Here is a 27,463-nt window from a genome sequence, read left to right as displayed (position 1 = left end):
TGGGTTCAATCCCTAGTGCCAAAAAAATAAAAAATAAACACAGACAAGAATGAGAGGCAAACAGCAGGTCACCCGCTGGTGGGAGCACAAGCTGCCCCAGCCCTTTGTAAGGCAATGCACCCTAACTCGTGGGCACACACTGCATGCCTGGCACGCTCCAGAGAAGCTCTGGCACCAGAGTCCCCAAAACAACACATGCAGACCCACAAAAGACACACCGTGGGCAATACTTCAGCAAAGACAGAGAGAGAGAGAGAGAGAGATGATGATTCCAGAGAGCGGTACCTGCGAGGGGGAGAGGATGGAGAGGGAACAGATAATTACAAGGCTCTATTTCCTGAAGCCAGGTGGCAGGCTGGGGGCGCCCACCGTGTGACTCCTGCCTATACATATTTAATGGGTACTTTTGTATTTTGTATCTGCTCAATATTTCATAAGAGCTGCTGCTTTTTTTTCCCTTCATTTTATTTTTAGTGGTGCTGAGGATGGGACCCAGGGCCTCTCCACGCTCGGCCAGCCGGCCCGAGCTGCCTCCCCCTGCAGTCGGAAATGGGTGGAGGGAGAAGGTGGAGCAGAGACTGGGGGGGGGGTGCTGGGGAGCAGGAGAGGGTGGGAGCTCAGGGGGTCAGCGCTTGCCCCTTAGCCATGCTGTGTACTGGCCATGGTTTGCAGCAGAGCCGGGTGGGGGTGGGGTGGGGGAGAAGCAGCACCGCCCGGGACCCCTGGTCCCCACCTGGCCCCGGGGTGAGTACAAAGTGGGGACTCTAGCCAGGCGCCGTGGCCCACGCCTCCAGTCCCAGCGGCTCAGGAGGCTGAGGCAGGAGGATCGCAAGTTCAAAGCCACTTAGGGGAACCCTGAGCAACTCAATGAGACCCTGTCTCTAAATAAAACATGAAAAGGGCTGGGGTGGGGCTCAGGGGTTAAGTGCCCTTGGGTTCAATTCCCAGTACAAAAAAAAAAAAAAAATCTAAAAGAATGATTCTGGAGTCTCCACCATGGAGAACATAAAGTATATCCTGTTGTTAGAAAAGAAAGTTCTAGCATTCTATTGAAATAATCTAATTTAATTCTTGGCCTGAAGGCAGTACCTGGTATAAGAGAACTTTCATTGAACATAATCAACATCTATAGTTGGTCAGTTAATTTTTTTAAAATGTAACTGGTATGAAATTCAATTGAAACCCCCAAATAACAGTATCTTAAATAAGACGGAAAGTCATTTCTCTCCCTCATAAATATAGCACAGCCTGGAGTTATGCAGTTCAGGCTACCAGAGCGTCTCTCTGGCCATCAGAGACCCGGACACTGCCTCTCTTTGTTTTCCTCCATACCAGGCTTCCAACTCACTGTTGAATGTAGCTGCCTGAGCTCCAGCTATCACATCCACATTCCAGTGGAAAAGAAGCAGGGAAATAAAGGCACATTCCTTCCCTTGAAAAGCACTTACTTTCCAGGAGTTGTGCATAGTACCTTCACTTATCCCTTTGACTAGAACTTCTTTAAATAGCAAGCCTTACGAGAAATGAGGGCTGAAAATTTTTGTCAAGTCACTATGTAATCTTAAATCTTTACACATTTTTTTTTTTTTTTTGATACCGGAGATTGACCCCAGGGGCACTGGACCACTGAGCCCCATCCCCAGCCCTGTTTTGTACTTAGAGACAGGGTCTCACTGAGTTGCTTAGGGCCTCACTAAGTTGCGGAGGCTGGCTTTGAACTGGCCACCCTCCTGCCTCAGCCCCCTGAGCCACTGGGATGACAGGTGCGCGTCACCATGCCAGTGGAGATTTGTGGTTGCTTACAAGGGGACTGAATGAAGAACTTCTGTTCTCTTGAATTTCTTTTCCACAAAACGCCCTCGGTTGGCTCCTCCCACAGCCAGGCCCAGCCACGCTATGGCCTGGTGTTCATCACAGTGGGTCTGCCCCTTTCAGACTCCACAGTCTCTCTCAACTTCCAGAGAAGGGAACTGAGGTCCAGAGAAGGTGAGCGGGTTTCCAAGCCTGAGAAGCACAGTGCACCTTCCCAAGGCCTCCACGTTCTCCAGACCTCCCACTGCTCCCTAGCTCACGGGCTCCAAAAGCACTAGATAGGGCCACCTCACAGACTACACCTTAACACCCCCGACCCCAGGAAGGCCAGGGGCACACCCCCAAGTCAGGGTGACAAGAAGAGACACGTACACGTGGCTGCTGTTCATGGGTGCAGGTCTCAAGACTCAGGAGTGAGTTTTTTGAGGTTGTAGGTGTTGGGGTTGTATAATTGCTTTCTTGTGGTCTGCTCAATCACACTATTACAAATGTCTATCTTGCTTATATCCATGGGCAAGTCTAAGGAAACAATTAAGAATGTAAGAGAGCCGGACAAGGTGGCACACGTCTATAGTCCTAATGACTTGGGAGGCTGAGGCCGGAGGATCACAGGTTGGAGGCCAGCCTCAGCAACTTAGGCCCTAAGCAATTCAGTGAGACCCTGTCTCAAAATAGAAAATAAAGGAGGCCAGGGATGTGGTTTAGTGGTTAGACAACCCTGGGATAAATCTGGGTACAACAAAGACAGAGAGGGAGGAATAATCAAGTTAAATGCATTCCTCAGAAAGCTGCCTCCAAGTGCAGGCCCAGCCATCCTGTGTCACTGCAGTCTTATAAGTAGCACATCTGGAAAGCCATTATAGGGCACAACACTTAAGGAACAAACTGCGTATATTTTATTATCATCATTGCTACTGTGGGTTGAATATAGTGTCCCACCCTCCAAAACATGCTGGAAGGAAAGATGTATTTCCCTCCTCCCCAAAAGGATGCATCTCCCTGGACCCTCTAAATGTGATCTTGTTTGGAAAAAAGGTCTTGGAGATGTCATGAAGGCTCTTGAGATGAGATCATCCTGGGCTAGGGGTGGCCTAAGTCCAATGCCAAGACTTCACAGAGGAAGACAGGAGCCTGGGGTGAATGCCATGTGACGGGAGGCTGAGATCCACCAGCCAGAGACACCAAGGGCTGCCAGCAGCCACTAGAAGCTCAAAGGGAGGCACAGGGCAGATTGGGCCTCGGGGCCTCTAGGGGGAGCTTGCTGACACCTTGAGTTCGGACTTTTAACCTCCAGAAATCAGAATAGATAAGTTCCTGCTCTTTTTTGAAAAAGTCACTCAATTGCTAATAATTTGTTATAGCAGCTCCAAAAACCTAAGACATCTATGTGAAACTATATGGAAAGCAAAGACTAGAAGGAAATCACGCCTTGCTGGGCACAGTGGCCCATGCCTGTAATCCCAGCGGCTCAGGAGGCTGAGGCAGGAGGATCTCAAGTTCAAAGCCAGCCTCAGCAAAAACAAGGTGCTAAGCAACTCAGGGAGACCCTGTCTCACAATAAAATATCTATTAAAAAAAACAAGGGCTGGGGATGTGACTCAGAGGTTAAGAGCCCCTGGGTTCAATTCCTAGTAACAAGAAATAAGAAATCACACCTGAACACTAGAAGTACTCATCTTATTTCCTAATCACTTAACTTCGCTGGTTTTTCACTGTGTGTACATTTATGATCCAACAACTTGATCAAAACTGATTTAAAATCAGAAATGAACGTGCCTTAAAAATTCTGTTAGCACCAGGATTGAGAAAATAATTTTTTCCATTACCCTAAATCCCTAACGGTTGGACACATCCATTAGTTGTTCTACGCCCAGAACCTAAGGAACACACGGATGTGCCCTTCCCTGTGGCTACAAAGGGTCGAGGTCCAAGGGGAAGCCGACATTCCCCAGTAACCTACTGTCTCCAAATGTGGGGCTTCACAAGGATCAAAGGAACCTGTCACTGCGATTTCCAAACGATTCAATAGGTCACTGGAGAGGTGCCAAAGGCCCAGTCATCAAGGATGCAAATGACAAGGGGCACCCCTGGGTGCCTGGTGGGAGAACAAAAGACTCAGGGAAATCATCTCATTGGAGTAATTTCATAGAGTCGCGGAAGAAAGAGAGCCCCTGCCTTCTCTTAATAAGTCCCCTGGAGGCCTCATCTCCCCGCCCTGCAAGTGGGGGCGTCCATGGTGGGTGTTCTGCACACACATGATGGAGCCCGCTGTAAGAATCGTAAACAGCAGCTTCTGCCTCACCAAGGAGTTTACCAAACATAAAATCGAATAAGGCGCTCATTAAATGCCTTCCACGGGCAAACGAGCTTGCGTCTGTTTGGTCACCTTGACACCCAGATGGCTCAAGTGGCGGGAAGCCCAGGTTCCAAGGCACAGGGCCACTGGCTGGCCGAGGGCCACTCGTTCAGCCTGATGCATGTTGATTCTAGCTGGCTGCAGAGGGGCTGCTGGAACTCCCTCCCTCCGCCGATCCCTTTTGTGGAGATTCCTTCTAGAAAACATGAGGCAAATGGCATTTATAAGATGTCCTGATGCCCCCAACGGAACCCCAGGGCTTCCCGGAATAGAGGGAGATCTGATTAGAAAACCAGGAGCGACCCCCCCAGAACAGGGAATCCTGTTGGGCCTGAGTCCACTTCTCCCAAAGTGGCACCTGCCAGACACGTCAATGTCACCCCGGCTGCTTTGCCAGGAGTCTCACCTTAAAGCTTGCAGCCCCCAGAAAAATCAGCTCACCCAAGAATTTATGTCCACAGCAGACACTCAGATCCCACCCCCAGGCCTCTGAGAACACAAGACGGTGGTGTCCCCTAACGCAGTTCTACCTTTAGACTCAGAGACTCAATTTGCCAGAACTAAACACCCTCCTTTGGTTAAAGACTTAACATCATTTTTTTTTTTTTTTTTTAGCTGTAGATGGACACAATACATTTATTTTATTTATTTATTTTTACCTGGTGCTGGGGATCGAACCCAGGGCCTCACACGCGCCAGGCAAGCGCTCTGCCACTGAGCCCCAGCCCCGGCCCAAGACTTGCCATCTTGAGCCCCAAAGATCTGGGTTCCAGTTCTAACTCCACCACCTGCTACTTGTGTGAACGATGGCTCCTAATTTTCTTATATTTAAAAAGTAGAAAATAAAAGACACGCCACAGAAGATTGTTTTCAGGGTGACAGGAAGTCGTTGGAGCATGCAGGAAGTCAGGCGCAGAGTAGGGATGCAGGGATGCAGGGATGCAGTAGCATTAGCTCCTTCCCCACACCATCTCCCAGACAGGGAGGATTCTGCTGCTTAGATGACCTGCCGTGCACAGCAGGGACTTTGTTCCAGTCTGCCACTCACATCATCCTTCTAGGCATAGACATTATTCACTCACTAGCTGCTTTCAAAACAACAAATAATGTTAATGAGCAAGGCAGGCCCCGGGGTAAGACTATAGAGAACGGTGAGGACTGTGGAAAAGTTGAACACACGTATTTCATCTAAAAGCAAAGAAGAAATGTAAGAACAGAGTTGCTAGATGTTTTCAATTTCCAGAGGCAGCCCAAATCTGCACTTGGACACACACTCAGATGTTCACCACCAACCGAACATTTCAATCTTGTGCAAAGCTAAGAAAATCCACACGCAGGCCAGATCTAGCCTTAGGAGTTGCCAGAATGTGACCTCACGTTCACATACTGTAGAAATACCCTTGTTTCTCATGCCTCAGGAGACAGGAAACTTGGGCTTGAAGACTTGTGTTGGGGTCAATGGAGAAGTGTAGCCGGGTGCACACTCACAAGAACTCCCATGTTCTAGGTGGGCTAGAGGGAGGCACGATATGTAGAATCAATCCCATGTCAATGATGTGGATTCTCATCCTGGAGTTGAGTTTTCAAGATCCAGCTGGTAGGATACACCAGGGCTGGAGTTGGAAGTGATCGTCCTCTTACCGTTAGCAGACTGTCTTTATAATCCTCCTCTGTCCTCAGCCAAACAGACGGTGAGAGGCCAATTCCACCGACGCCATTTCACCTGAAGTCTATGTGCCCCTAAGTGAGGGCGTAACATGCCATATATACTACTCCACCAGGAAGTCTCATTCCCTCAGAAACGGATACCCCACGTGAGGGCAGGGGGCAACTCTACTGTATTTTATCACATAATTGCTGCCCCTGATTCTTTTCAGTCCAAAATTTGGTTTATAACCTTGCACTGCATCATCGTCGCCTGGTCCAAGTCTGTTGTCTCTCCGTTTAAATGATTAACAGCAGCGCCACGCACAGTTGTGCACAACTATAATCCCAGCGGCTCAGGAGGCTGAGGCAGGAGGATCTCGAGTTTGAGGCCAGCCTCAGCAATTTAGCAAAGCCCTAAGCAACTCAGTGAGACCCTGTCTTTAAATAAAATTCAAAAAATTCTGGGGATGTGGCTCAGTGGTTGAGTGACCCTGAGCTCAATCCCTAGTGCCAAAAAAAAAAAAAAAAAAAAATTCACATTACAGTTGCATCCCATATTTTTGTAAAAAAAAAAAAAAGGCATAAAATCTTCTACAGATATGCAGTAAAATATCTCCTCTCTTCAGAGCTCAGTCCATGAGCCAAGAATTGTCACTGCCATTTAACCAAGGAAGGGCTTCTGCTCACGGTGCAGAAGTGGCTTTTTTACCTGTCACAGGATCTACCATTTCTAGGGTCCTAAATGAGCATCTTCTTGTTTCTCATTCATCCCTGTTTCCACTGAACCTTCTGAAACCAGAGCACCCGACAAGCCAGGCCACTCGCGGTGTACAGAAGGACGCACACAGCAGGCATGTCCCACTTAATCCTCAAAACCACTGCAGCAGACAAGTAACGGCATCCCCATTGTACTGAGGAGTAAAACAAGGCTCAGAGAGGTTAAGTCATCGGCCCTGTGACAGTCAGCCAGTAAGAAGCAGAACCAAGGCTGCATCCCAACAATCCGTCCCTTTGGCCACTCAGCGTCAAGCCCCACATAAGCTCTTAAAAGCTTCAAAGCGGTTTTTCTAACACTGGCTAGAAACACACTTCTCCCCAGAGATCATCCCCCAGGAGGCTCCATATATAGGCAGGTGGAGTCCCTCTGACTTCCAAAGGTCAGAACTCTAGGAATCCTTCCCGCCAGGGAATGCTCCCTCACTCCACAGGGAGAGCGCTCCAGGCCCTCATTAATGGCAGGGGTGAAAGATAACCTTTGAGCCTTCTTGAACCAAAAAACAAACAAACAAACAAACAAAAAACCCAGCATTTTCATTAGGTCTTCCTTCCTCCCACTACCCTCAAACTATGGAGGCATCGGGATGAATGATCACCTTTCAACAAAATGTGGGTATTACTTTCAGGATTTAAGACAAAGAAATGTATTTCTGGGAGGAAAAAATGAGACTGACAGCTGGACACAGTGGTGCACACCTGTAATCCTAGCCACCCGAGAGGCTGGGGCAGGAGGATGGCAAGTTAGAGGCCAGCCTCCACAACTTAGTGAGACCCCATCTCAATTAAAAATAGAAACAGGCCAGGCACGATTTTGCATGCCTGTAACCCCAACTGCTTGTGAGACTGGGGCAGGAGGACCGCAAATTCAAAGCCAGCCTCAGCAACTTAGCGAGGCCCTGTCTCTAAATAAAAATACAAAATAGGGCTGGGGATGTGGCTCAGTGGTCAAGTGTCCCAGAGTTCAATCCCGATACCCAAAAAATAAAAAATAAAAATAAATAAAACGGGTTGGAGATGTGACTCAGTGATAGAGCACCCCTAGGTTCAAATACTAGTACCCCCCCCCGCAAAAAAGATGGCTGATCTCCATGCGGCCATGACTCCTCACTATTCACCAGGCACAAGTTGTCACTGGGGGTGATTAAACGAGGATGAATTACCAGCTTGCTGTAAGAGCTGAGATGTTTTAACGGTGCTGCCCAGAGAGCACACAAATACACTCATACTTTTGAAGGACTGAGGGTGGAATTTGGCACCATTTCTTTGGAGGACAATTTGGCAAAGAACTCTTAAAATAGTAAATGTTCCTATCCTCTGACCTGGAGATTCCAATTATGCCACAGAAACATAATTGGGGAAATGAACACAGGCATGTTTTAGCACAAGAAAAGTGGTTGTTACAGCACACAAACAGCAGATCCCATCAATGTGGCCGTCAACAGAGAAATTTTTAGCTCTATAAAAAATCCATGTAATGGATTCTAAAAGCTAATAAAGGTATTAGACCTTTATAGACTGATAGGGAAAGATGTCCAGAAAGTATTCCTAGGTTTCATGAAAAGAGAAAACGAGGTAAGACAATCCATGGAATGCTTATTTTCTGTCATGTTAATAAATACTAATTTCAGTGAGTCAGAGGAAATAAATGCCAATCTGTACACACTATATCATTCTAGCTTCAGGGTCAGCAAACTGATTCAAAGTAGTAAATACTTAGTTTTTCCAGCTGCAAGTTAGTTTTAACTAAGCAACTTGGTCATTGCAAACGCAGCCCAAGATGCCACTAAATGAACGGGTGTGGCTGTGTTCCAATAAAGCTTTATTCATGGACTTTAAAAATGAAATTTCATGTGCTACAAAATGTTCTTCTTTTTTTTTTGACTCCCCCGGCCCCAAATATGGAAAAATATAAGCTGGATGTGGTGGTGCATTCCTGGAATCCCAGAGACACTGGAGGCTGAGGCAGAAGGATCATCAAGTTCGAGCCAGCCTGGGCAACTTAGCAAGACCCTGTCTCAAAACTAAAAAATAAACAAAAAGGACTGGGGACGTAGCTCAGTGGTGAAGTGACCCTGGGGCACAATTTCGGCTACCAGGAAGAAAAAAAAAAGGGGGGGGGAATAGAAAGAGAGGCTGGGGGTGGAGCAAAGGGGTAGAACACCTCTGAGTTCCATCCCCAGTACTAAATAAAATAAAAACACAAAACCAAATAAAAAGATAAAAGCCATTCTGATTTTGTCCCACTAGCTACAGTTTGCTAACTCCAGACCTCAAAGGTGCAATTAAGAAGGGTTTTCTCTTTTATGAAAGGTATGCTTTATATGTGCATGTGATTTTACTATCTGTAACAACAGTAATAGCTATTGCAAAATCAGAGATAATAATACAGATATCTCAGACTGAGTTGATTTTGTTTTCCAAGAGAAAACCCCTATCAAGATACTTCAGCTTCTGCCAAACACGGTGGTGCACACGCCTGTACTCCCAGCAACTCCGGAGGCTGAGGCAGGAGGAGTAAGTTTGAGGCCAGCCTTAGCAACTTATTGAGACTCTGATTCAAAATAAAAAGGGCTGGGAAACGGCTCAGTGGTAGAGCTTCCCTGGGGTCCAATCCCTAGAACCAATATAAAACAAAACACAACAAGGGACCTCACCTTCTCTCAGACATGTTCAAATAGGTGGGCCAACCAGCTGCCTTAGCCGCTAAGCATCTTCCCTGGCTGGAAGGTTCCAAAAACCAACTGTGTCTGTCTGTCTGTCTCTCATACACACACTTTCCTTGTCTGGCCTACCCATCATGGGCTGAGAGTGTTTTTCCTTCCAGAGCAAAATCATCAGCGGGAACCCACTTCTAATCCAATTTGCAATCCTCTGCAGGAAACCAGGACTGCGTCACCCCCCAAATTGCGGGCCCCCGTCATCAATCCCCAGAATCGCCAGGGCAACGGGGGAGGGGCACTGCTTTGCAGGCGCAGGCTTGGCTGGCCCAGCCCCAGCCCCAGCGCTGCTTCTGGAGCAACGGCGACGCGGCCAAACCATGCGCCTGGAAGAGCCTTGTCCAGAGACAAACCGCGCCGCACAATCAAGCCGACCTCAGAGGCCCCGCCCCCGGCTGGGGCCAGCCCCGCCCCCGGCTGGGGCCAGCCCCGCCCCCGGCTGGGGCCAGCCCCGCCCCCGGCTGGGGCCAGCCCCGCCCCCGGCTGGGGCCAGCCCCGCCCCCGGCTGGGGCCAGCCCCGCCCCCGGCTGGGGCCAGCCCCGCCCCCGGCTGGGGCCAGCCCCGCCCCCGGCTGGGGCCAGCCCCGCCCCCGGCTGGGGCCAGCCCCGCTTGGCTTCCCAGGTCAGCTGCGCCCAGCCAGGGCTGCGGGGGACCCGCTGACTGCCCGCCTTCTGATGCTCCAGCCAATCTACAGTCATCAGCAAGTGGCGACATTAAGGGGATTACAAGGGGCTTAGAAGCCACTGGAGATTCATTGATGTGGTGTCGCTAGCCTCAAGGCCACATGCCCTTTTGGAAGGGCTTTGGTCTGTCCAGGGTTCTCGGTGGCCTTTGATCTTACCACCCCTCTCTCCACGTGGTGGGGACATTGCCTCCATCCTGACTCCACGCCACTTTATCCTCAGGCTACTTTTATTCTTAAACCTAAGAGAGTGCCGTGCATATTCCTCCAGCGGACAGAGCAGGGGTCACCCACTGCCTGGAAAGAGCCGGACACTGAAGAGTCGTGGGGGTGCGCACGGGACCCTCGGCCGCAGCTACCCCACTCTGTGGTCCACGAAAGATCCCACTGCGGAGGGTCAGCATTCGGACCTGCACCTGCTCAGCTACACTTTATTTGTGAGTGCTGAAATTTGAATTTCATATAATTTTTTTGCAAAAACAAGAATGCTCCTTCAGGATTTGCACACTCCAGTGACTTCCAGTACCTGGGAGGGGACCGAAATATTCAAACAAGTCCTTGAACTAACTGGCACACTGGGAGACAGGGGTGAGTCCACAAAACACCCATCTAAAGGGAGACCACTCACATCCTGCCAGTAATTGGAGGTGCAGGACCGCTGGCCAGATGTGACATCTCTGGTGGTGGCTGTGTTTTAATGGTACGGGGGACGGATCCTGGGGCCTTGTGCATGCTGGAAAAGTGCTCTGTCACTGAGCTGAACCTCACAAAGAAAGTTAAAACTCTGATTATTAGAAAAAGCTCTCTTAGCTAAGTTCAAAGCCAGCCTCAGCAACGGACTGAGGCCCTAAGCAACTCAGTGAGACTCTGTCTCCAAATAAACTATTAAAAAGGGCTGGGGATGGGGCTCAGTGGTCCAGTGCCCCTGAGTTCAATCCCTAGTACAAAAAAAAAAAACACATAACTCTCTTACTTAATATGTTCTACAGACCAAACAACACCCATCTGCAGAATGGATGTGACGTGGGAGCCTCTGGTTTGTGACCACCGCCTAAGTCACAAGAAGTGTCCAGCCACAGGAAATGAGCCTCAATTCTGGAATTGAATCACTGCCCCAGCCTGGTGACCCTGGCTACATTATTTAACAATCAAGAGTCTCAGTTTCATTAACAGGAAAATAATCACTTCGATCTCACAGGGCTTGGTGAGGATTAAAAAAAAAAAATGTGTGTTAAACAGGGTGACATGACACCTTCATGGGTTCATGGGATAAATCCTCCCAGTGATTGATCGCCAATGTATTTTTTTTTTTTTTTTGGTACCAAGGATTGAACCCCAGGGGTGCTTAACCACTGAGCCACACCCCCAGCTCTTTTTATATTTTATCTAGAGACAGGTCTCATTGAGTTGCTTAGGGCCTCCCTGAGTTGCTGAGGCTGGCTTTGAACTCGGGATACTCCTGCCTCAGCCTCCCGAGCCGCTGGGATTATAGGCATGCCCCATGGCGATGGCTTTGATTGCCAATGTCACTTAAGTACTATTATTACTATAATTCTTCTTCAGTTTTGGACACACATGGAGCAATTCTACACTGTAAAAATGGCTCTTTTTCTCTCCCTTCTCAAACTGGTTGCAAATAAGCAAGCCCACTGGCCCCCCTTGGAGAGGCCTCTTGTAGCAGATACACCAAGTGCCCAGTTTTTAATGACTTGGTTCCAGCCACAGTCCATGGCGCTGCCATCCTCTTCCTGTTAATGGACATTCTTCTGCAGCCTGGCAACCTGGGGCTTCCCCTAGGCGACAGGGAGGTGATGGTTCTTCCAGGCTGGGCCACCTGTAGAGAGCAGAGGCCAGGTTTGCTCTCCAGCTGCCTTACCTTACATCAGTGGAGGGAAAAGGCCAGCCATCTGCTCTCCAAGACACACAAACCCTTGATGAGTTTTGTTTTTAGAATTTCTAAAAATTCCCAAATTTGCCACCTAAAGGTATGCATCACAATGAAAACACAGAGATTAGGGTCACCCAGGAAAAATCCCCATAAAATGGAACAGATTTGGACAAGAACATGGGCATCTTTACTCCCCCCAAGGAAGACCCAAGGTGGGGAAAGCTGTCTGCCATCCACGGCGCTTTGACCTGGTGCCTCTCCATCTTCAGGGGCACCTGAATCAGCCAGGGCTCTTGTTCCAGCTCAGATTCTGGTTCAGTGGGTCAAGGCCAAAGCCCATGCATTTAAAAAAAAAAAAAAATTTTAATTATAGATGGACAAAATACCTTTATTTTATTTATTTTTTTTTAATGGCACTGAAAATTGAACCCAGTGCCTCACACATGCTAGGAAAGCACTCTACCACTGAGCCCCATCCCCAGCCCTTTTTTATAGTTTATTTAGAGCCAGGGTCTCACTGAGTTGCTTAGCACCTCACAATTGCTGAGGCTGGCTTTGAATTTGCAATCCTCCTGCCTCAGCCTCCCCAGCCGCTGGGATTACAGGGGTTTGCCACTGCACTCGACTGAGACGACGCATTTTTAAGAGGTTCCCCCAAGACAAATCGAGGATGCTACCTGCCCCTGCACCTGCATGAATCAGCACGGCCTTGGCTTCATTTAGGTCTCTGCTCAAAAAAAATCACCTCCTGAGAGGGTCCTTTCCTGATGGCCTTATCTAAAGTGTCACTGCTTGTGGAATGGGGTCCTGGATCCCATCTGTTTTGTTCTTTGCTGAATCCCCAGCATCAGTGGAACACCTGGTACCAAGCAAGCACTCAAATATTTGTCCAGTGCACAGATCCCAGTGTGACAAGCAAGCAAAATGAAACTCGGGAGCCGAAGCCATGTGTCCAAGGTCACACAGCTAATCAAAGCCAGAGCAGAGGCTGGGCCTGCTCTGAATGCACTTCAAAGCCCCAGGTCTCTCCACCAGGCCAAAGGGAAACAAAGTCTGTTTACAGCAGGCTTCCTCCCAAGAACTCGAGGGTCTTCCTGCTGTGAGGCAGTAACACAGTTCTGCACGCTGTTTTTAAGAGCTGCCTGGTTATGTGGACAATGACTGGAGGGGACCAGAGTGGAAGCAAAGAGGCCCGTTCAGAGGATGCCACAGTGGTCCAGGTCGATGCATGGCAGTCCCAGGGTTCCTCTATATTTATTTATTTATTTATTTGGTACCAGAGATTGAACCCAGGGGTGCTTACCCACTGAGTCACATCCTCAGCTCTTTGCATATTTTTTTTTAGAGACAGGGTCTCACTGAGTTGCTTAGGGCCTCGCTAAGTCGCTGAGGGGGGCTTTGAACTCACGATCCTCCTGCCTCAGCCTCCAGATTCCCTGGGATTGGAAGCATGCCCCTCCCCACTCGGTTGGTTCCTTGAGACCTGGGGTAAGAGGAGCTCTACTCTCCTAGGGTCAGAGCCAAGGCAGCCTTCCTGTTAGGTCTCTCTCAGGCCTATTGGGACCCAACCCTCCCTCCAGGGGGTTCATGGTCTCCCAAGGCAGAGGAGGGTAACATGGATTTCAAACTGCCAAGAAGAAAATTGTGGTGTAACACAAAAGGTCACCCAACAGTACACCCGTGGGGGAAAAGGAGGAGCGGCTTCCTTTCCAGCAATGGGTGGAAATGCTATGAAAAACCCTCTTCCTAGGTCAAAGCGAAGCCCTTCTGCTGCCAGCAGGGAAATGGCTTCAACATGAAAATGCTTCTCACCCTGACGAGAGGGTCTCTCTCCAAAGGAAAAGCTCCAGAGTCGGCTGAAAATCAAGCACTGTCTTTCCATCGCAAAATGAGTTGGGTTAAATGTCTTAAAATTCTCATCACAAGTTCAAAGCCAGCCTCAGCAACTTAGAGGCCCTAAGCAACTTAGCAAGACCCGGTGTCTAAATAACACACAAAAAGGGCTGGGGTGGGGCTCAGTGGTTAAGCGCCCCTGGGTTCAAATCCTCCAAGAAGCTGTGGTTATGGGGTCTCAAGGGACCCAGACACCTAGCATCCTCAAAGACCCTGTAAGTCCTCCTGAGCAATAGTTGAGAGGAAGCTCAAAATAGTTAACAAAATGAGTGAATATTTCCTGCATACCTGGGAGTAGGCAACGTGGACCACATCTCCCCTCATCCCTGCAATAAGCGTGTAAGGGAAGTGCCCTTGTTCTTCCCACTGAACAGCTAGGGAAACTGAGAACCCGGGAGTGTTAGTGACTGACCAGGGGTCAGAGGTCAAGCAGGAGGGGAGGACAGGCACCAAGCTACACCCCCACACTGCAGCACTACCCACAGGCCTCTGGTGGGAGCTGAGCCACAGGCAGGTAGGGGAGGAAAGGGAAGTTGGAAGCCACCTACCCTGCCCTGCCTCATCCCCGTTAGAAAGCAAATGGATCAAGAAGGAGGCAACAGAGCCAGGCGCAGTGGCACAACCCTGAAACCCCAGTGGCTCGGGGAGCTGAGGCAGGAGGATCCCCAGTTCAAAGCCAGCCTCAGCCACAGCGAGGTCCTAAGCAACTCAGTGAGATGTCTCTAAATAAAACACAAAATAGAGCTGGGGATGGGGCTCAGTGGCCGAGTGCCCCTGAGGTCAATCCCTGGTACCCAAAAAGAAAAAAGAAAAAAAAAAAAAGGGAAACCATCAGTCTTCTCTCTTACATTGAGTTTGTAAAATAAGCCTTCTACACCCAGTCCCATGTATGACCTGTGATCACACAGGAGCCCACCTACTGGGGCTATAGCATTGGCACTATTGATGGACACCAACGTCTGCCAATTACATATTTATAAGGTCGCCTGGCTGGACTGTGACACAGGAGTTATTAAATGCTCCAGAGCATCAGGGCTGCGCTCAGTGCCCTGAGACAAAGGCAGAAGGGCTGCCAGACCCGTCCAAGCTGGAACAAAAGCATTTAATTTCTGAAGGAACCGACGGAGGGTTTCCGTAGAACTGGGTGCTGGGCACACATGACCCACGAGACCCAGGAAGAAGACCAAAGTAGACTTTCCTCCCTGGCACCCAGAAACAGCAGCGCTCTTGCCGACAGCGTAGGACAGTAGGAAAGGCACACACATCCAGACAGAATGCTACCAGCAGCAGTCTGTGCTCACTGTCTCCTTCCTTTGAAGGAAGGCACCGGGGAGAACTGACCTCTTCTTTTTCCATCGCCAAACGGACAGCCAGTTCGCCTGCACCCCAACTTTTTCCCAAGCAGTGCCCCAGCAGCCAGATGCACTGGAAGGACACTCAGATCCCTCGACTCCCAAACAAAACCATTCCGCTCCAGGCTGACTCTGCCTGGAAGTCAACATGCAAGGCACATTAATAAGAAACATCTGGCCACCGAAGACGGTTGACACAGCACAGGCGGGCAGTGGTGGATTTGTGGTCGGGACCCAGAGTTACAGGGACTGAATTGAAAACACCAGCCAGTCCAGGCAGTGCTCCACACTGCTGTGCTGTGGCACTTGGTGACGCTACCAGGCCCGGGTTGAGTTGTTTGGGGCCTAGTTACCTAGGCACAGGGTGGTGCCAAGCCTCTCAAGCTCTCCCATCAGGGAAATGCAGCCTGAACCGGGCTCTCCTGCATCCTCCCAAGTCTGGCCACCACTTCCACCTTGAATATTTGTAGCAGATGTAGCCCGGCTTTTAAAGGCACAGACTTTGCATTCTTTCCATGTGACTTACAAGTCAGATTGAAAAGGGGAGAATTTTATTTACTTTTCTCCCTGCAGTGTTGTGCGGGTTTTAAAGAGTCCTACCTCCATTTATGCAAGGCGAACCCAGGACACTGGTCACCGCAGGCGTTACATGGCTGGCCTCTCTCTATCCGCCCCAGTCCGGTCAACTTCAAAACAAAAAGATAACACAGGCCACGTGTGAAGATGAGGGCTTCCTCCAAAACCCCACTGTGCCCCAGATAGGATGGCCTGCCTCTTCCACCCCACCTCCTGGGATCTGAGTCAGGGTTCCTCTGCTAAGTGGGGACCTAGGTTGGGGGGCTGCCAGTGCCCCAAGGGTGGTCTCCTGCCTAAGACAAGGCTGCAGACCCAGGTGGGCTGTCTCCAGTATCAAAGCACCAAGAAATGGCTTTGGCTGGGGCTTTGTCTCCCCCCAGACACATTGGTCACAGGTTTCTAAGAAACAAAAGCAAGATCCTTCGGTTCCCCCAGAGAGTGCCCGAAAAGGGACTCTCCACGGCTGCCGTGGTCCAGGCTGCTGCTCCTGGGAGAGGGGTAGCAAAGGACACCCCCAAAGACAGCCCCAAAGTGCAAGCCCCTGGCTGGAGCTCCACACGCTGGACGCTGCATGCTGCTGGGGCTTCCGATCTGCTTTCCCTGGGCGCCCCAAACTGGGACACTTGGGGCCATGGTTCCTGGTGGCACTGTGGCCCGGCTGGAGGGGGTCGGGACTTGGCCCCTCGCGCGCTCCCCGGTGAGCTCATGGGTGCCCCAACTGGTTACCTGGGGCCACAGGTGCGCGACCGAGGGGCGGAGGGGGCTGGGCACGGGCGCCGGTGGCGACTGCAGGTACCCGGAGGGCGGGTGGGGACACTCACCGAGCGGCTGGACAGTCTTTTCCGCGAGCTGCGGCTGAACATGGCCGGGTGCCTCCGGCACGCAGCGCCGTCCGTCGATCTGTCCGTCTGTGCCGCGGCGGGGAGGGCGGGTCGCCTGGGCGGGCCCCCTCGGCGGCCACCGGCTGCTGTCTCCGCGCAGCCCCGGCTCGCGCTCGAGCGCACGCCTCCCTCCTCCCGGCCACCGCCTCCCCGCCCCGCCCCGCCCGCGGCCCCGCCCCTCAGGAGACCCCGCCCCCAGAGACCCGCCCCGTCTGCGGCCCCGCCCCCTGGCTCGCCCCGCCCCGCCCCGTCCCCGCCCGCGCTGCGCCCGCCCTCTCCCTTTCCCAGCCTCCCGGGCCCTGAGGTCCAGCTACCCAGGGCTGAGCTCTGGTGGGTCACCTGATCCCGCTCCGCAAGATCCTTCCCTCACCCTGTCCCCGAAGTTAGGGGCGGGGACCCCTTCATGGCCCCTCGCTGATGTAGCCGGGGTGGCGGGTGGAGTTGGAAGATGAGGGTTTTTTACGCGATGGTGTCATTCACAGAGAGTTGAAGTCAACCTGTGCGGTGCACAGTGCTGCCTACTGGGACAAATTCACACAGGCTTGGAACCGCCACTACGTGGAGTCTTGTCACTCTGTGAGATGAACTATTTTTAAAGTTTGCCTGGAATCTAGTTAGTATTGGCTGTTGGAGGAGGAGGGGGCTGGGAGAATGAATTACGCCTCTCATGGTGCAGAGCCTGGGATGCAGTAGATGCTCATTATGTCATTCTCAATTATTTCATGCAATTGTCACTCTTTGAAGTCACCGTGCCTATCTAGGTTCCTTGAATTTCTCCGCCATTTACTAGCTAGTGATCTACAAATTAGTTAACTTCCTGTGCCTCTTCTGCCTGCCTGTCAACTTCATTTACACACACACACACACACACACACACACACACACGTCTTAATCTCACAGTGTTCTTGAGAGATGAGTTCAGACATGTATAGTTGTTAAGACAGACACAAACTCAGGATTCATTACAGATTAGCTGTCAGAAAAAAAAATATTGTGATTTTCAGAGGTATGGCCATGATGTCCACTTATCATCAATGTTTTAGCTCAAATATCCTCTCCTCTGAGAACCTCATACTGTACCATCTCTCTCATACATTCTTAGCCCACATAGCTTTTTTATTTTTCTTCATACCTGGAATTAAACCCAGGGGTGCTCTAACACTGAGCTCATCCCCAACCCATTTTATTTTTATTTTGAGAAAGGGTCTCACCTATGCTGGCTTCAGCTTGCCATCCTCCTGCCTCAGACTCCCGAGGCACTGGGATCACAGGTGTGCACCACCGTGTCTGGCTTGTAGCATACATTGAAATGATCCTGTTTACTTCTTTGTCTGTCCTCACCCAAACCCAAGTTGCATGACAGAAAGATGTTCACATTAGTGTTACTAGAGCCTGTCACAGAGCTTGCACATAGTAGGTCCTCCATGAATATTTGTCAAAAGTGGACATTCTTGTCAAGGTTGAAAAAGATGGCTGTCCTGCTTGGCATTTTACAGAACAGACACAGCACTTGAATGAAGAAAAGCTGTTGGGCTGGAAACACTGCAAATTAGAGCAAGATCAGTCTACCTAAGCATCCTGAGATTCAAAAGACGAGAGCGCCGGGACCCAGACACCCTGTGTCAGCTGACTGGCTTCACTGCCCAGACAGTAAAGTTCAGTTTGCTTTCTGGACTAGAACTAGGGTAAGGCACACAAGGCCTTTCCCTCCGGAGCAAAACCAACAGCAGTTCCAACAAACTCAGTAACCACAATAAACAGTATTTATATGCAGTATTCCAAAGAGTCAGAATGTAAAAAAAAAAAAAAAAAAAAATCATTGAGGACCACGTATGGCACTGCACACCTGTAAACTCAGACTCAGGAGGTCCCTGGAGGGCAGGAGAATCACAAGTTCAAGGTCAGCCTCAGCCACTTAGATTTTTTAAATCTCAGAATTAAAAAAAAAAAAAAAAAGAATCCTTGATTTAAAAAAAATTCTTGCCAGGCACCGTGGCACATGCCTGTAATCCCAGCACTCCACTGAGGCTGAGGCAGGAGGATTGCAAGTTCAAAGCCAGCCTCAGCAATTTAGTGAGTCCCTAAGCAACTCAGTGAGAACCTGTCTCTAAATAAAAACTAAATTAATTTATATATATATATATATATATATATATATATATATATATATATATATAAAGGGGGATAGGGATGTGGCTCAGTGATTAAATGCCGCTCCACTTAATCCTTGGTACCAGAAAAAAAAAAATTCCTGATGAACAGACATTAGTATTTTACATAAAAGAGAATCCTAGCCCACACTTATACTTCTCTGTCTCATTCACCTCACCCTAATCCTATTCCTGGTGTGTGTGTATATATATATATATATTGTCCCAAACTCAGACACTGAGAATGGAATCCCTTATATTGTATTTATCTCTGTAGTTACCACCCACTGTCACATTCAATGGTACCTTGGCAGAGACTTATTTATCTCTCTGCCCAGGCCTAGCATAGGGGCTGGATCACTTGAAATGCTCAACAAACATTGGTTAAGTGACAAAGTAAAAGGCAGACAGGAGGCTCCCCTACACTCTCAACAGGGCCACTGCATACCCAGCACTACTGCACCGTGGCCTCATACCTGGGGGAAAGGGCAGGTGGGGTGAGAGGGCGGCGGGGATCCTGCAGAGTAGCCATGTTGTCTATTTGTATTTTAATCACAAAAATACCTTTCCTAGCAAAGGTCAGTGACTGCATAATTAATGCATTACAAATTCCTAACAGATGGAAGACAGGTGTCTTCGGTGCATTTTTTCCAAATCTTGTCAAAGGAAGGACAGAAGGTGGCAGTTGCCCTGCCCCACATCTTGCTTCCGGATAGATGTGGCTGGTAAAGCATGCGGTGATCATAAGCTCCTTGGGAGCATAGCTCTTTTTTTTTTTTTAAACTTTAGTTGTTTTCCCCAAGTGGAAATGTGGAGAAGATGTCCGTGGACGTCACAAATGGTCCATTAAGCCACAAGCACAGGGCCTGATCCCGGCCTGCAGAGGGGGCTCCCAGAGCGCTCCTGACATGTGTCATGAAGGAACCTCCCCAAGGCCTGTTTCCTCTCAATGGGAGCCAGTATCCTACAAGTTATTTGCACCTGAGTCTCAGGTAGCAGGAGAGCATCTCCCCATCTATTCAACAACCACTTGATCTTGCTTAGGAAGACACAGTCTAGTAACCCGGGGAGGACAAAGGATCCTACTGTCAGGCGTAGGTGAATAGTAAGCGATTTCCTCGTGCTTCACCATTGCCCTGGCTATTCATAGACATCATCTTGGTGATGTCTTTTCTTTGCTCATCTCTCGAGGCAATACATTACTAACAGAACTTGAAATTCCTCGAGAACAGTTGCCAACAGGGGAACGCGCCTTTGTCAAAATGTAAAGTGGAACTCCAAAACCAGGAAAGGCTGTTGGGCTTCAATTGGTCTTCCAATGTGTATTCAGAAACTGGAAAGACATCCACAACCTCTTAAACATGGATTGATGGGGAAATTTTAAGGTTTTCCTCTTTCTGGCTTTTGAATGCATGTGCTCTAAGGAACATGTGTTCGTGTTATAATTAGAAATCTAAATATAAAGTTATCCAAAATGGAGAAGTGTGCCCCACCTGACTGAGGTCTTCTAACGTCCGATCTGAATACAATAAAGCAAAACTGTGTGCCATTGCCAAGGGTGGTGGCACACGCCTGCGGCCCCACGGAGGCAGGAGGATGGAAAGTTTGAGGCCAGTCTAGGCAACTTAGCGAGGTCCTAAGCAATGTAGTGAGGCCCTATTTCAAATTAAAGAGTAAAAAGGGTTGGGGGTGTAGCTCAGTGGTAAAGCGCCCATGTTTGCCGCAGTCCGGCATGTTCAACTCTGAGTGCCAAAAAAATAAAATAAAATAAAAAAGACCTGTGTGTCACCCTTCTTTAGGTGCCTGGCTTCTGTACTTTGGCTTTCCTGTTTTTTCTTATATAAATCTGTGATTTTGTTAAAGCCAGATGAAGCTTCCGGACTGCTCTTCCTACTTATGGGCATTCAGAGATGTGTCCATAAGGACTTTCTAAAATGGGGAAGAAGATGCAGTGGCTCATGCCTGTAATCTCAGCAGCTGTAATCTCAGGATCGCAAGTTCAAAGCCAGCCTCAGCAATTTAGCAGGGCCCTAGGCAACTTAGGGAGACCCTGACTCGAAATAAAAAATAAAAAGGAACTGGGGATGTTGCTCAGTGCTTCAGCACCCCTGGGTTCAAGCCCCATCCTGCCTCCCCCCCCCCAAAAAAAAATATATATATATATGAGTCAGGGATCTCAGCACAGCCTCACCTAGGAACACACTAATTTCTGCTACCTACCAGAAACACATCTGAATGAGGCAACAGGAATAAAATCTCCCTGACCAGCAGCCAGCATGTAGAAGCATCATCAACGTGGCCTCTGAATCAGAAGTCTACCAATGGTATTTTGCAAAAGAGTCTTTAAAACCAAGAGTGATGGGGAAGTGGAGGAGGGTGGCCAGAGAGAGATTTCTCTTAGTAGTGGGATTGTAAGTATTCCTTCTTCCCCATGAGCACTTTTAATGTAGTTTACAAGTTTTCTTGCCTGGCCATGAATTAGATAGACATATTTCAGGAAAAAAATGTATGATAATTAAATCAGGCTGGGTGCAGGGGCACATGCCTGTAATCTCAGCAACTGGAGGCTGAGGCAGGAGGATCGCCAATTTAAAGTGCAAAAGCAGGTGCTAAGCAACTCAGTGAGACCTTATCTCTAAATAAAATACGAAATAGGGCTGGGGATGTGGCTCTGTGGTCAAGTGCCCCTGAGTTTAATCCTTGGTACAAAAAAAAAAAAAAAAAAAAATCAGAAAAGAACTGGAATAAAGACACTGTGCTGGTAGGCTAAATAGCTCAGAGTGGGGCTGGGGTTGTGGCTCAGTGGTAGAGCCCTTGGCTAGCACGTGGAAGGCGCTGGGTTCCATCCTCAGAACCACATAAAAATAAATAAATAAATAAAGTACAAAAGTTTTCAGAAGGCATTAAAACATCTGAAATTTGTAAATGCATTTTAATCTAAAGCAAAAATACTTGAAAAGATAAAAAGTATTGCACTAAACAACTTGTATCCTTTTTCCTGAAAAGTCTTACAGCTTGCAAAGCCATTAGCCTAGTGTATCCTAGATTTTCCTAATGTATGGTTGATAGGCATCAAGAAACCCAGGCTATTGGTTTGACATAGAGAGTTGATATTCCTCCTCAATCCAAATTCAAAATGCAAGGAAGGACAAACATGTGCATAAGGAATAGGTCAGCATTGTTTCTAAGACAAAAAAGAGAATACACAAGGGATCCAAATGCCTAACAACAGAGGACACACTAAAGATTAAACGTCCTTTGAATGATTAAACATTAAAAATGATATTGAGGGACAGGAGAAAATCTGCAACAATATTGGTCCCTTTGTAAAACACGTTACAAAATAACAATACAAATTCACATTTGGCTACCCATATACTTCCAAAAAATATACAAGTATTTGAAAAAAAAAAGTCCAGAGATTATAGTAAAAAAATTGTTACTGTTTTTGTTCATTTGTTTTGAGGGTAGCATTTCAAGTGATTCAATAGTTTCTCTTGCATTATATCTAATTTTTCTAAAATGAATCTGTATTTCTTGTATAATAATTAAAGGTGAAAATATAAAATAATAAAGAATTATTTGACTTGAAAATTCTTGAATTTTAGTGGGTATCTTTAGGTGGTAGAATACTGATTTTTTCCCCTAATCTTTTAACTACATATCTCAATTTTTATAAGAAATAAGCATTATTTTGAGAAAAGAAACCTTTCAAATTGAAATTTAAATATGTGTAAATAATTATAAGACAAATACTAATTTTTTTGGAAGAAGAAATTGCAACTTGTATCTGTTTGCAATATTGTATATTTTCAAGGGTTGTTTTTCCCATGAACAGAAATACATAATAACAGAAAAATAGTTTTAATCTGTTTTGTTGTTGGTGTTGGTGGTGGTTGTTTTTGTTTTGTTTTGTTTTCGTACCAGAGATTGGACCCAGGATGCTCTTAAGCCAGTGAGCCTCACTTAGTTGCTGAGGCTGGCTTTGAAATAGCGATCCTCCTGCCTCAGCCTCCAGAGCCGCTGGGATTACAGGCATGCGCCATGGCACCGGGCTCAGGTTTCTCCCATCAACCAGGCATTTGAGAACATATTTATCATGTTTCACTCCTTCTTTCCTAATACCTGTGCAAAAGCTCAAAGATGCGGGACTGGCTTGTTGATCATCTATTCTTGCGTCACGCTCCATTCTTCATATTCTTAAGTGGCATCTTGGAAACCGAAGACTCATAATAAGGTAGAAAGCAAAAGCTTGTTGAAGTGGGTGACTTGCCTGAACTGGGGCAGCATGCTGCTAAGGTGGTCTGGTTCCCAGTTTCCAGGATCCTTATTGCCTTTAGGGACAGCTTTCTATCAAAGTGCTCCCTGGAAAGTGCGCTCGCACATGCACACCCAGGACTGTCCCCATGTGTGGGAGCTGGGTACCTCGAGAAGAGGGAGCGCCTCCTAATTTACACAAAGCTGTATTTAAACCACCAGAGTTGTTTATGGGATGTGCATATTTGGGGGAGTTTGGTGGATATTCACTCCCCGCCCCCCACCCGTGTACCTATATTTCATTTTTATTTTTTTCTTTGCTTTTATTTTTTCCCCCTTCTTTCGTTACTGAGGATTGAACCCAGGGGCACTCTACCACCCAGCTACATCCTCAACCCTTTTTATTTTTCACTTTGAGAAAAGACTTCGCTAACCTTCCCAGACTGGCCTCAAATTTGAGATCCTTCTGCCTCAGCCTCCAGATTCCCAGGGATTACAGCGTGCTCCATGGAGTTTGCGCAAGGCTGCCTCTGGGCGGGAGCGCTCCCTGCGTGGCTGGTGCGGTTCCTCGGCTTCCCTCAAATGCATGGAAACCATGCCATGGACAGAGAAAAGACCTTCCATGCACAATGTCCGCCCCACCCGAATTTCCTAATCTGTGGTTGATAGGCATCAAGAAACCCAGGCTACTGGTTTACCACAAGAAGTTGATATTCCTCTTCAACGTATTTCAAAAATTGGTTATTTCTTCCTTCTGCCCCCGTCCCCTCCCCACGGAGCCATTTATTGGCCTGTTGGTCTTACTGAGATTCAGAATTTCTGAGTGATTCTCAGCTTTCTGCGCTTCTGCTCATGGAAGGGATTAAACAGGCGAGCTCAGCACCCAGGCAGTGCAGCTACAATGTACCCACCAGGGCTCCTTTCTACTTGCCCTTTAGCCCAAAGTAGCTTAGGTAGAAGGCTTCTCTAAAATTTGGCTACACATTAGGAAGGGCACGGGGAACTTTGAAACCCTAATGCCCAGCCCACGTCCCAGGTCAATTAAATCAGAATCTCCAGGGGATGTGGCCCAGTCACCGGCGTTTTAAGCACTCCTGGTGTGGTTCCAAGGAGTAATTATACCACAGGACTAACTATGTCGGCTTGACCTTTAGAGCCAGGCTTCCCATGACCAGCCTCTTTGGCGGGAGTTTCTTCTTACTGGAAGCTGTATTCGGCCACTCAGACTGGAATGACCCTGTCAACATCCAGGTGACCGATTACAGTGTCTGTCTAAAAGGCTGGGTCTGCATTTCTGGAGAGCTTTGTATTTGCCATGCTTGGGTGCAGGAAGTCACCGGCAGGGTGCTTAGGAGAGCTGAGGCAGGCTTTGTCTTCTTAGTACCAGGAAATGAACCCAGGGATGCTTAACCACTGAGCCACATCCCAGCCCTTTTTAAATATTTTATTAGAGACAAGGTCTTGCTCAGTTGCTTAGGGCCTCACTAAGTTGCTGAGGCTGGCTTTGAACTCGTGATCCTCCTGCCTCAGCCTCCCGAGCCACTGGGATGAGAGGTGTGCACCACCACGCCTGGCTTGGGCTTTGTCATTTTTAAAAGGAACAAAAGAATTGGCAAGAGCTAGGGGAGGGTGATGGAGGAGAATCCCCACATGGGCTGTTGAGGGCCGCAGCCGAGTCGGGATGCCGCATGGCATTTTTGCCAGAAGTAGTGGTTGAGAGGTGACAATAACGAACCATTAAGATGATGACTTTTGGGGCTGGGGATGTGGCTCAAGCGGTAGCGTGCTCGTCTGGCATGCGTGCGGCCCGGGTTGGATCCTCAGCACCACATACAAAGATGTTGTGTCCCCCGAAAACTATAAAATAAATATTGAAAAATTCTCTCTCTCTCTCTCTCTCTCTCTCTCTCTCTCTCTGTCCCACTCTCTCTTTAAAAAAAAAAAAAAAAAAAGATGATGACTTTTGAGTTCTGGCGGAGTTCCCGTTGAGTTCCGCTTGAGCTCTCACGGAGAGTTCCCATTGGTTGGGGAAGTGCTGGAGGAGGGGAGTTCCCGTTGCTGGTTCCTGGAGGAGCTGCGTGGTGTTCAGGAGAATTCCCGGGGAGTGTGTGTGGAGTGTGCTGGTGGAGTTCAGAAATAAAGTTTGTTCCTGCTTCAATGGCTCGTGATTTGTGCCCAGCCAGACTAGGGCAATGGGCTACATGGACAGGGATTCTGGAAGATGTTTCTAATGGGGATGGCTCAAATAAATGCTCAGTGTCTGAGTTGATCCCACCCCGGGACAGAAGGAATCTTCCACAAAAGCATAACATTCCCAGATGCTTTCCAGGCCTAGATCTTAAGGATTCCTGAAAGTGGGCTGAGATTTGTGTCTGGTTAGCAAAGGCCATCTCTAAGCTGGCTTCTGGTCACAGGGAGCCGCCTGCACCTGGGCCTCAAGAGTATGAACTCAGTTGCAGCAAAATTCAGGATGCTCCCTGGCCAGAATGAAGGAACCCCTGTGCTGGGCTGGGTGGTGCCATGAAACAGCCCCTGGGAATGAGGCCTCGTTCATTAATGCTCCTGGAACAGGCTCTGCACTCAGGGGACATCATCCCACTGTCTCCATGAGCATAGAGGACCAACAGACCCACATGTTAATGAGAGAAAAGAAAGTCCCAACTCTAAGAAGTGGCATAGATCACTCTTTTTCCATTTGCTCCTGAATTTCCCAACAGACAAATCACTTTAAGCACCTAGAGTTAACTTGTTGTTTGGGTTAGGGAGTGTTTTCCTTTTTTCTGGGGGGGTGGGTACTGGGGATTGAACTCAGGGGCACTCAACCACTGAGCCCCATCCCCAGCCCTATTTTGTATTTTATTTAGAGACAGGGTCTCACTGAGTTGCTTAGGGCCTCACTAAGTTGCTGAGGCTGGCTTTGAACTCACGATCCTCCTTCCTTAGCCTCCCAAGTCACTGGGATTACAGGCATGTGCCACCGTGCCAGGCTACTGTTTTTCTAACTTGAACAAATGAACCTGATTGTTCAAGCTTTCGCCCAATTGATGTGTCTTGCCTGTGATTTCCATGAAGTTCTTTTTTTTTTTTTTCTGACCTAACTAGCAGCTCTCCCTAAACCAAACCTGACATAATATCTTGATAAGGTCATTTCAAGCTGGAAAAGGCTGCCTCTTGTGTCTAGCGCAGCAGTTCTCAACCCTGACTACATACAGAATAACCTGGGGAGTTATTTTCTTTAATATGTTACATCTGGCTCCATCCCAATCAATTAAATCAGTATTCCTGAGGCGGGACCACAAAATGGATAGTTTCCAAAGCTCTCCGGGTGAGCTTAAAGTCCAGTTGGAGTTGAAACTCTCTCTTTTCCCAAGCTTGCTTTACTCCCCTGCTCAGGATTTCCTTTGGTGTGTTTTCTACATTATCCTCCTTCTCAGATGTCTCCCCGCCCTGGCTACTCAAGGTAGACAGCACTTCTCTTTTATGTAGGTAACAGAAGAGGAAGACACAGGACAAGACCTTTAATTCCTTGCTCCTCAAAAGTGATGTCAGCTGGGCGCCATGGTGCCCACCTGTCATCCCAGAGGCTAGGGAGGCTGAGACAGGAGGATCGCGAGTTCAGAGCCAGCTTCAGCAACCCAGTGAGGCCCTAAGTGACTCAGTGTGACCCTGTCTCTAAAAAAGGGCTGGGGATGTGGCTCAGTGGTCAAGTGCCCCTGAGTTCAATACCTGGGTACCCCCTCCCCCCCCAAAAAAAAGAAAGAAACAAAACAGGTGTCACCGCACAATGTTCAGAAACAGGGATACAGAGTCAGTCATATGCTGCTGTCACCCCAGCTCTTCTTGCTTTGGACTGAAACCTAGAAGACTCTTTCTCTGCTGCTGCCAAAGAAGCAGAGGCCTGTTGTCCTGCTCCAGTGGCCAGTCAGCGCCTCGCTTTGGCAATGACCAGAAGAAACGTTAGTGTGGTGTCCACAGCCCGGCTGAGACCTCCTCCCAAGGCAGCTCTGTCCTCTGTCCTCTGGGCAGATCCCCCCTGGACCCAAATTCATTTAGGAAAGCTTTTCTCCATGTGCTCTTCTTTCAAGTGAAAAAAAAAATTGTCAAACCAGATGGCCTTTCTCTGTCACGAATGGGATCTGTACAGTTTTATAAGGGTCGTTAAAAAAAAAATGGAACTTGATGTTAAATGGGATCCAGTCCTCCCTACATAGCTTGCAGCTGGGGTCGGTGTGGCCAGATGCTAAGTGCCAGTGAGGTCACCTCTTGTCTTCGACAGGATGCTCAATGCGGTAGAGGTAGTTGTGAATGAAAGCCCCAGCCGAGGCCCTTGGCATTCCTGGAGCTTGTGAAATAGAGGAGGAGGAGACGGAATTGTCCTTCCTTTAAAAGCGGTTGCCAGGATTGGGGTATTAGTCAGGGCAGCTTGGCTAGTCCCGCAAACGTCAAGTCTCATGGACTTATCGACAGAGCTCTTC

General features: G+C 48.5%; 1 protein-coding gene across 1 annotated transcript in view; it reads right to left on the bottom strand.

The window, feature by feature from the left end:
* The window catches only part of Prickle2 (prickle planar cell polarity protein 2), a 324,927-nt gene extending 308,251 nt beyond the window's left edge, over positions 1-16,676 (bottom strand). Inside the window, exons 1-2 of the mRNA XM_076869411.1 lie at positions 16,522-16,676; positions 15,725-15,810 (exon numbers count right to left, since the gene is read on the bottom strand). Coding sequence (XP_076725526.1) covers positions 15,725-15,810; positions 16,522-16,563 — 128 coding nt within the window. The 5' untranslated portion in view covers positions 16,564-16,676. The remainder of the gene's footprint in view (positions 1-15,724; positions 15,811-16,521) is intronic.
* Between the last annotated feature and the right edge of the window lie 10,787 nt (positions 16,677-27,463).

Source organism: Callospermophilus lateralis, chromosome 1 (genome assembly GCF_048772815.1).
Source record: "Callospermophilus lateralis isolate mCalLat2 chromosome 1, mCalLat2.hap1, whole genome shotgun sequence".
Classification (NCBI taxonomy): Eukaryota; Metazoa; Chordata; class Mammalia; order Rodentia; family Sciuridae; genus Callospermophilus; species Callospermophilus lateralis.
The sequence above is the reverse complement of the archived record's forward strand: the minus strand, read 5'-3'. Positions and strand labels throughout refer to the sequence as shown.